At 52.9% G+C, this 9,943-nt stretch overlaps 1 protein-coding gene across 2 annotated transcripts in view; it reads left to right on the top strand.

The window, feature by feature from the left end:
- Window positions 1-9,943, top strand: part of PHKB (phosphorylase kinase, beta) — a 66,196-nt gene that overhangs the window by 25,606 nt on the left and 30,647 nt on the right. For both annotated transcript variants that reach the window (XM_015564686.1, XM_006764879.2), the window contains exons 7-12: window positions 498-613; window positions 3,645-3,708; window positions 6,916-7,011; window positions 8,006-8,203; window positions 8,842-8,899; window positions 9,602-9,679. In XM_015564686.1, coding sequence (XP_015420172.1) covers window positions 498-613; window positions 3,645-3,708; window positions 6,916-7,011; window positions 8,006-8,203; window positions 8,842-8,899; window positions 9,602-9,679 — 610 coding nt within the window. The remainder of the gene's footprint in view (window positions 1-497; window positions 614-3,644; window positions 3,709-6,915; window positions 7,012-8,005; window positions 8,204-8,841; window positions 8,900-9,601; window positions 9,680-9,943) is intronic.

Raw genomic sequence — 9,943 nt, 5'->3', positions numbered from 1 at the left:
CCAGCTCTGGGTTTATAAGAAGGGGTGCCCGTGGCTCTGCAAAGTGGGGCATTAGAATCCGGAGGAATAGAAACTAGACTCCAGGTCGACCCCACGGGGGACTGGCTTGTTTCAGAACTGAGAAATGCCTTCTTACCTCCGAGGTTTTAGAATATTTAACATCTCACACGGGCATTTGCGATTCCAACTGTTACCCACTGTGAAGGAGCGCGTTCTGTTTGTCTTCCTTCTTGAGATGCGTGTCCCTCGCGAGCGGCGTAACCCATCGCTGGAGAAAGGGGGGGGGGCACTGACATGTCGGCTCTTCCGTGTGGTGTAATGTTAGCGCCGCACTTTAGGCCCGAGGGGAGAGGAGCAGGCGGACCACCGTGTTACAGCGCTGTAAGGGCCGGGAATCTCCGCGCGTCAGAGGGCCGGTTACAGACGGGGCGTCATCGTCCGTCAGGGTCTGACCCTCGGCTGTGGCCGTGTCCTCACGTTCCGCTTCTGTCTTCCAGGTCTCTTTCATTCAGAACCTGGTGTTTTGTGTAGAGAGAGTTTACCGGGTGCCTGACTTCGGAGTCTGGGAGAGAGGCAGCAAATATAACAACGGCAGCACCGAGCTGCATTCCAGGTAACCTGGTTTCTGCGTGGTTTTTATTCAGTTAAATGTGTGAGTCTGAATATGAATCAAAATCAGAGTATTAGATGGGAACTGTGGCTTCTGTGTTAATTTTCACCTGCTTCCTTCCTCTTTGTGATGCAGATGAAATTCACTTACAATTAAAATCAGAGTCGGCTCCCCTGCCCCAGCAGCTGAGGGAGGAGCAGGCGGCCCCCAGCTCAGGTCAGAGCTGGCTGCCCCGGACCTGCCCTCCTCTCCGCAGGGCAGAGATGCTCTTTGAAAGTCAAGTCCAGGAACTGCCCGACCCCAGTGTGCATGCGCTGCATGGAGTCCCCCCCACGCCCACAGGGCCGAGCTTCACCCTAACCGGCAGGTCCAGACCTTCGGAATCCAGAGTAGCGTGGGCCTGTGAAGAGGTGCGAGCAGCCCGGAGCTGTTCTGTGTGGGTCTGAGTCAGCCGCAGTGGCTGCCGACTGCGGTTACTAGTGTATGAATTCCCTTTGTTAATAGTGTATGAATTCCCCCTGCTCCTTGGGGTGAGGGAAGTAGCTTTAGTGCCTGGTTGCACCTTTCAGACATTCCAGGAGGCGAGTTCAGTTCCCGCACGTGCCGGTTCACGGTGGGTTTGTAAATCACCTGGCCTGACCCATCCTCTTTTCAGAAAAGCGTTCATCTATCCCAGCGGTCACCAGCTGGCGGTCCGTGAGGTCTGAAAGCTTGGTGACCGCTGACCTGTACCACAAATCACTTTATTACAGACCGGCTCCCAAGCAAACCTCACTTTTCGTTGGCCCTCTTATATGAATGGTGAAGTCACGCGGGGCAAAAGTCACAGTGGTGTGTGCTCTGTTGGTACTGGTCACCTAATGTTAATATACCCCATAGCTAATGACAGAGTCACTTTCTCAGACTGCCCAGTGCTGGTAAACATTTCCAACTCTAGCAACAGCATGTATGGTATCTGCCATTAAAAAGATCACATTAGGCATCTGTCTTATTTTCTAAATGGCTTGCTGTCGCCAGAGACTTAAATATACAGCAGAAAATAAATTAACATATTTGTACATTTAAATTAAGTCCAATTATTTAACCGATTGCATGGGGAAAAGGATAGAGTGGGAAGAATTGAGCATCCCCGCTAGTCCGGGCGCAGTGTTTGTTTCTCGTGATGCTTTAATGAGGAGACGGTTTCCAAACCCACCCCCAGTGGGCTGTCTGCGCGAGGAGACAGACCTGGGCTCCTGCGTGTGTCTCCTCCAGCGCAGCTCCTCAGGCCGCGCCTGTGGATGAGGGTCACTCGCGCAGTCTGGTTAACGCGCACCTCGCGCTGCTGGCGGAGGCGGAGGGTTCTGTTATCAGCTCTGGGCGGGGAAAGCTGTGCGCTGGGGCCAGGGGGCTCCTAGGTCCCAGGGACAGGTTCCTAGGCCAGCACAGGAGCTGGCGGTGGATGTCTCCGCACGAGCCCCAGACCACACACCCGGGCTCCCCTGGTGCTCGGCCCGGAGCCCGGAGCCTGGAGCCCGTGCGGCTGCTGGCGGTCTCCCTGCTGCCTGCGAGGCTAGTGAGCCGCCGCTGCGTCGCTCTGGGTGTGCGTGACCGTCAGGGCCCGGCTGCGGTTCCTGCCCGCTCACTTGTTGCAGATGAGCCGCCGGCTGAGAGGCTGGGTGGCGCAGGACCCGGTGCACACTCGGCCACAGGTTTCTGAGACGCTGTTGTCCGAGAGTTCCTGTCTTGGGCCCTTGGCTGGGGAGCAGGCTTTTGCGGGGCCTTTCCGTTTTGTGCACCGACTGGCATTGCCCAGTTAGCGCTGCTTCACCTCCAGGCTGGAACATGCGAGGCAGCCCGCCTTCCCTCTTCCCGGGACCTTGTCTCCCTGCCTGTAACGCCGGGGACTTTTAGTTGCACTTAGAGAGGCATAGAGAGGGTTGTGTGCGCCCCTTCCCGGCCACGTAGGTTATGTTTCCCATCTCTTCACCATCCTGTGGTACAAATAGCGCTCCCCTGAGAGATGGCACATGAACACGCCATGGAAAGCGGGGGTCACAGCGACACGGATCGCTCAGAACGTGCTCAAGCACCTGCAGGACTTTCTGCCCTGAGCATGGCCGCTCCCAGGGAGGAGGGACGGGGCGGGGAGGGAGGAGGGGGAGGGGGAGAGGGAGAGTGGGAGGGGGAGGACTGGCTTTGCTGCCAGGCTCCGGGCCGGGCTGCTGCTCCCGCCCCGCTTTGTTAACTCTGCCTGGGAGACGTGCGGAAACGATGACAGATCATTAATTTTGTTCAGTATTCCCGGTGAACGCAGTTGCTTTCGGAAAACAGTTGCAGTAGGAAAATAAACGGGATACGAGGTCTAAAATGCTCAAAGGTTGCTATTTATAAGACGACAGTGTCCTATTTTTAATGACATTTGGGTCTCCCCGTTTTTGAGCACAATCGTGCGCGGCAGAGGCGCACACGTTGTGTTACAAAGAGGAGGACGTAGTGGCAGATGAGAGGCCTGCTGACCCGGCTTCCGGGGACCGAACACGCTGCCTGTTTACCGGCCCCGAGCACGATGCTCAGCTGGGCGCAGCTCACCATGCTCACCGCGCCCACCGCGCCCACCGCGCTCGGGTGTGTCTGACGCGAGGTCCTTTTCAGGCCCGATTGACGTCAGCACAGCCCTTTCGCGTTGGTCTGAACTGACGGAGCCCAGCCCGGCGGTGACTGTGCGCCGCTCACCCCAGCAGCCTCCTCCGCGCTCGCCCTTCCCTCCTGCGCCAGGGGCTGTCGGTGCTGCCGCGTTAAAGCTGCTCCCTCTGTCCTATGGCCATTTGTCCAGACCAAGGGGACCTTAGAAACATGCCCCCCAGAGGTCACTAACGATCGAACAGAAACATTAAAACAGCGACGTGTCATCCCGAGGCCTTCCAGACATTCTTCTTCTCCCGGAAGTTGTTCTAAGTGTTAATGGAGACACTGGCTTATGAATATTCATCAGGTGGTGCTCATTTTGTAGCCAGAGGTGTCAGAGTTACAGCGTGTTCCTTTTCCCTTGCAGCTCAGTTGGCTTAGCAAAGGCGGCTCTAGAAGCAATTAATGGATTCAACCTCTTTGGCAATCAGGTAAGAAAACATAGCAGCAGCAACAAACTTTGATTACATTTTTAATTACCTGTTTAATTAATTTGGCCACTCATTAGCCAAGTCATTCCTCAGTATCGCAGAATGTCTGAAATCTATGTCACGCGGTCGAACAGGCTGCCCTGGGACTTGCCAGTTAAATTTTAGTTTCCTAACTAAAGAACATTGCTTCATTTTAAAAATCTTTTAGTAAAGGATTCTCGTTATCTTTTTAAAAAAATATTTTTTTATTGATTTGAAAGAGAGAGGAAGGGAGAGGGAGAGATAGAAACATTGATTCGAGAGAAACATCGGTCGGTTGCCACCTGCATGCACCGGACTGGGAATCGAACTGGTGACCTCTCCGTTCATGGGTTGATGCTCAACCACTGAGCCACACCGGCCCAGCAGAATTCTCTTCATCTTTGTTCAATAACTTTTCCCTCAAATCTGCTGATGAGCTTTCACATTTAAGACATTTCTGGCATTAAATGCCGTGTATTTTCCACGTCAGTTCTCACATCGGTTTCTATGTGATGTACACCAACGTACAGCTCTGGGGAGGGGGACGTGTAACATATACAGCCACAGAATTGCAAGTTTGGGTCCTAGCTTAACCCTCCCCTGGCTGTGAATATGTCTAAATCTCATTTTCTTTGGGATAAGAGAGAAAACCCTGAGGGTTGCCTTACACGTTCAGAAGGTCAGTAACCAGTCCCTGCATGTAATCAAATAGCCTGGATCGAGCTGTTGATGGGAAGGAATGAAATGTAAGAATACTGCATCCTCCTCTAGGTCAGGAAATCACTCGTGTTCTTTAGCAATGTCCGTAAAGATTCCTAAGCTGGGCGGGCAAAGGAGGCTCCGGCTGATACTACAGTGAACCCCACGCTATTAAAATGCTAGGCCAGCACAGATGCACTGGAGGGAGTTAACGGAGGTGTAAAATGTGGCGGTTTCTGTCAGGGCGATGACAATACTGGGGACCCCAAGCGTTGAGTGTAAGAAAGTTCCTAGTGGTACCAGCAGTCTCCCCCTCCCCACGGACACCTCTTCCCTCCCTCCCACCTCCTCTGGGGGATGGACTCCCATCACACCCGGGACGGGAAGGATGAAGAGTGAGACCGACAGGAAGGGACCGGGACAAGGGGCGCAGCACGCATTCTGGGCGCTCTCAGGGCAGCCCTACGTCACCCACGGCCCACACTCGTCCTCTCCCGTGGGATGTGGGTGTGAGAGCCCGTGGAAAATCGCAAGCATTACTGCTGCGCCTCTCCCGGGGATGCCGGGGCTTCTCGGGGTCTCCGACCAGGTCCTTGGCCTCTACCCACACTCCTCTCCTCCCGAGGAGCCCAGCGCTCACGCAGCTTTCAGTCATTTCATTTCCTTTTCACCCTCCCTCTCCACACGTCATTTAACCGTGCGTGTGCGCGAGTGTGTGTGTGTGACAGAGAAACAGGAGGGTAGTGTGGCATACACAATGGCATTGAGCCCTGTTACAACAGCCAAGAAAGATGGGAGCACCTGGGGGCACTGACGGATGAATGGGTAAACGCATGCACGATAGACTAGGAGTCAGCCATAGGGAATAAAGTCTGGACAGCTCCATCAGCATGGGCATGCCTCGAGGGAATTATGGTAAATGAAATGAATCAGAGAAAAAGGACAAATACTGTATGATGTCACTGATGTGTGGGATGTAAATAAACAGCAGCACAAGGTCGTAGGTACGGGGAACTGATCGGTGTTGCCAGAGGTGGGGGAGGGCAAAACTGGTGCAGAGGGTCAGAGGCAGAAACTCCCGGTGAGGACACAGGAGTCGGGGAGGGGGCGCGGTCCGTTCCCTAGAGCACTGTCGGGGAACCTCTGCGTGGGCAAGTCTAGCTGTGGGTCTTCAAATACGCTCGCGAGCTGGAGGCAGGTGCCAGGCAGAGTTGTGGTGACTGAGGAGGTGGAAGATGGAAAGCTGCCCAGAGGCACAGACACTCTGGCTGGCACGTCCTCAGAGAACATTCTTCCTTCTCCCGTCTTCACGGGAGAAGTCACCGTGCGACCTAGTGAGGCCCCGTCTGAACCTGAGGAGAGATCGCTCAGGCTATGCAGAGTGCTCAAAGCAAGGCATCCAGCCTCCCTCCCTTTGGACGCTGCCGCCTGAAGCGAATGTGTCTGATCCTCTACAGCAGGTGATAATTAATCCCATCTGTACGTCCTCCTCAAGGATGGTTTTGAAAATCGCTTCTGAATACGAATAGCTGCCTATGGCCCTGGGTGATTTTTATCCTCCTGTAAATCTGGACCATATGCCTAGAGCATGGCCTGGGTGGTTTTTTTTTTTTTTAAGATTTTAAAATTGATTTTGAGAGCGAAAGGGAGAGGGTGAAAGAGCAAGAAACATCCATGTGAGAATGAAACATTGATTGGCTGCCTCCTGCACGCCCCCTACTGGGGATGGAGCCCGCAACCCAGGCCTGTGCCCTGACCGGGAATCTAACCGGCAACTTTTTGGTGCTCAGAACGACGCCCAGCCATCCGAGCCTCAGCAGGCAGGGCAGGCTGGTCCGTTTGTAAGAGGACAGGAACCGTGTCGCTGACCGGCCTCTGCCCGGTGAGAACTGTGGTGAGAGCAGGAGCCTGGCCCCCTGCACACCTTCCTAGGAGGCTGGGAGAGCGGAGGCCTGGACAAGGAGGCCGTTTGTTTTTTGGCAGAAAATAGCAGGTGACTGTTTATATTAATCAAATTGAGCAAGAATTGCCAAAGCTACCATTCGCTTCATTCCTTATAAATTAGCCAACTTAGGTTGTGCCTTTAAAATTTCAACTCGGGGCAGACTTGCATGATGTGGCATGCAGGTAACTTCCCTAATGATCAGCCTAAGCGTACATGGTAAGTCTTATTGCTTTCTCTACTCACAGGCTAACTAATATTGGCATTTTATTAGACTAAATATCTTTAATTGATTAGTCATCAATATATTTAGATTTATAAGAAAATATAGGAGAAATAGGGAAATAGGAAGATAACATTTGTTATGATTACAAAGCTAATATGTATTGTAGGGTATTTGAGGAGACCTGACTGTACTGAAGAGAAAATTAAAATCTTCTGTCATAGAGCCGCGCTCACATGCGGCCCGTGCTGTTGGTTTTGGGTGAAGTTTCTTTACAGTTCAAATGCCCGGCTCCGTACAAGTCCCGTCTCTCTTGTTCCAGGGCTGCTCGTGGTCGGTCATATTTGTGGATCTCGATGCTCATAATCGCAACAGGCAGACTCTGTGCTCCCTGCTGCCCCGGGAGTCGCGATCTCACGTGAGCACCTTTACCGTGAATTAGATGCCGTTTGTGATGTCGCCTCTGGGTAACTTCCACATGCCGGGAGGAGACCTCCTCAGGGTTTTCTGGCAGTTGCTTGTGGCTCTGTGTTTTAGAAGACACCCCAAGTGAGAGTATTTAATTATTTAAAAACAACTATTGTATAGAAGAAGTAGCACAAGATTTTGATAAAAGTAAAACCCACAAAGACAAATAATATCATCTCATTCCTGCACCCCCCGATTTTCATCGTAGGCGGCACACTCATGTTTGTGGGTTTCCGCATGGTCGATGTACATATACAATATTTTCACTTTACAAAACTGGGAGATATTCTTAATAATGCTCCGTAACGGAGTTCTATGAACGGACATGCTTCCATATTTAAAAAAATGGTTTCCACAGTATACATTTTTTTAAAAAATATATTTTACAGAGAGGAAGGGAGAGGGATAGAGAGTTAGAAACATCAATGAGAGAGAAACATCTATCAGCTGCCTCCTGCACACTCCCTACTGGGGATGTGCCTGCAGCCACGGTACATGCCCTTGACCAGAATCGAACCCGGGACCCTTGAGTCCGCAGGCCGATGCTCTATCCACTGAGCCAAACTGGTCAGGGCCACAGTATACATTTTAATGGCTGCTAATATACTCTCCTAGTTGTTGGACATTTTGATTATTCTGTTTTTCGCGATTATAAATAAGTTGTTATGACAAACTAAGTTGTAAGGACTAATTAATTATCAGTGTGAAATTTCACACACTGCCTTAGTGAAGATCTCAAGCCTGAGGTCATGTTGAGCCCTGAGAAGACTTACTCATGGAGAAGATTATCTCCTCTGAGGCCCACTGCCCCAGGCCACGTGGACACCCCTGTCCCCGGGGCGCACCTCGTTGGCGCCGGTCCCTGCCAATTCCCGACTCCCTGGGTCTCCGCGGGCTGTCGGCCATGTCGCTGTAGGTCTACCGCCCCCTCTTCTCGTCCCCAGAATACGGACGCCGCCCTGCTCCCCTGCATCAGCTACCCTGCCTTCGCGCTGGATGACGAAGCTCTGTTCAGCCAGACGCTCGACAAGGTGGTTCGGAAGCTGAAAGGGAAATACGGCTTCAAGCGTTTCCTGAGAGACGGGTACAGGACGTCCCTGGAGGATCCCCACAGACGCTACTACAAACCGGCGGAGATTAAGGTACCGGGAATGCCACCCCGGTGCCGGCGGCTCAGAAGTGCGGCCTGGGCTTGTGTCCGGCTCGGCCGCTACCAGGGGGCGAGACAAGGAGCCTCCTCGCACGTCCTCTGCGCCGCTGTGTGGAGGAGGAAGTTAAATCCCTGGGTGCGTGGGGAGGCGCCCCCGCTCCCTCACAGGGGAGGCCTGCAGGCAACATGTGAACCCCCTTTCTCCAAACCCCTCTCTGACCCTGGCAGACTCGGGGGTTCGTCCCTGTTCCTGACACACGTGGACGGACATCTCAGAGGGCGGCAGGCGCTGCCTCCTCGCCGCCTCCCTGTGGGCTGGGCCCTCGAGGGAGCGCGTCTGTGTTCTCAGCTCTCGTCCCGCTGATGCCGCGCACGGGCGGTGCTAAGTCCCCGTGAACATTGATGGAGCAAAGGCCCGCTGAGCGATGGTGAAGCACATGAGCTCTTGAATGAGTCCAGAGGATTTAAAAAAACAACACCGAAACTGCTGCTCAGATCAGCCCCGTTTTGTTATACAATAAGTCACTCCTTTTGCGTATCCCACGGTGATTGTGATTGCTACATCGCCCTGCACTGTGATTGTCCCCGCTAATTGTTCACGACGTTTCCGTATTTTATTTTCTGTTCTAGCTGTTCGATGGCATCGAATGTGAATTCCCCATATTTTTCCTGTACATGATCATCGACGGTGAGTGAGCGTCCCCGCGCTGAGCTGCGGGCTGGGTGTGTCGGGAGGCGCAGGCACGAGATGCCACCGCGTCCAGCCGCTCAGACGGCGCCTGTGCCATCTCGGCATTTTACGCTCTCCCGCTCCCGGCGCAATGCTAAGTCACTTAGAGAATTAGAACCACGCTGTGAATTATTATTTTTAAAAAGATATTTTTATTGATTTCAGAGAGGAAGGGAGAGGGAGAGAGATAGAAACATAAATGATCCTTACACTGGGGACTGAACCCGCAACCCAGGCACGTGCCCTGACCGGGAATCGAACCGCGACCTCCTGATTCATGGGTTGATGTTCGACCACTGAGCCACGCTGGCCGGGCTGAATTATTTTTAAAATGATACAGCTCTATTTTCATATTTAGAAAGAAGAAAGTTTCATGCGTAGAAACCACGAATGCTATAATCTGTGACACTGAATATCTCTAACATTCACACTGAAGAATCGAGAAATTTCAATTAATAATCAGTTTTCAATCCTAAATGCTAACATGGCCTTCTGAAATTGATTTCCTGGAAAACTATCACACATTTTCATTACCTTTTTTAAAATTTATGTTTATCATTTACCTAGATAATTACCAGAATAGTTGTAGGTGGGCCGGTGGCTCTGCGGGGAGTCCCCGCGTGCTCTCTGAGCGGCGCTGTGCTGTGTTCTGCGTTGCAGGGGTTTTCCGAGGCCACGCCGCGCAGGTGAAGGAGTACCAGGACCTGCTGGCGCCCGTGCTGCACCGGACCACGGAAGGTAGGCTGCGGCTGCTGCAGGCGCTCCTCCCGAGGGCTCCCGGAGGCGCCTTCCACATGTGCATGATTCCTCTTAGAGCAGTTGCTGTCAGACTGAAGGAAACGAGGGGTCCTTGAATGAGTTAGAAAGAGCAATCTATTCACTTGTCACAAATGTGTCTTCTGAACGGAGTGCATGTGGCACGGCCGGGATGGGGGGGTTCAGGGGGTCGTGGCTGCAGCCACTGCAGGATGCAGGCCGGGCGGCGGGTCCTCCTCTGCCACC

This window comes from Myotis davidii, unplaced genomic scaffold (genome assembly GCF_000327345.1).
Source record: "Myotis davidii unplaced genomic scaffold, ASM32734v1 scaffold181, whole genome shotgun sequence".
NCBI lineage: Eukaryota > Metazoa > Chordata > Mammalia > Chiroptera > Vespertilionidae > Myotis > Myotis davidii.
The sequence above is the reverse complement of the archived record's forward strand: the minus strand, read 5'-3'. Positions and strand labels throughout refer to the sequence as shown.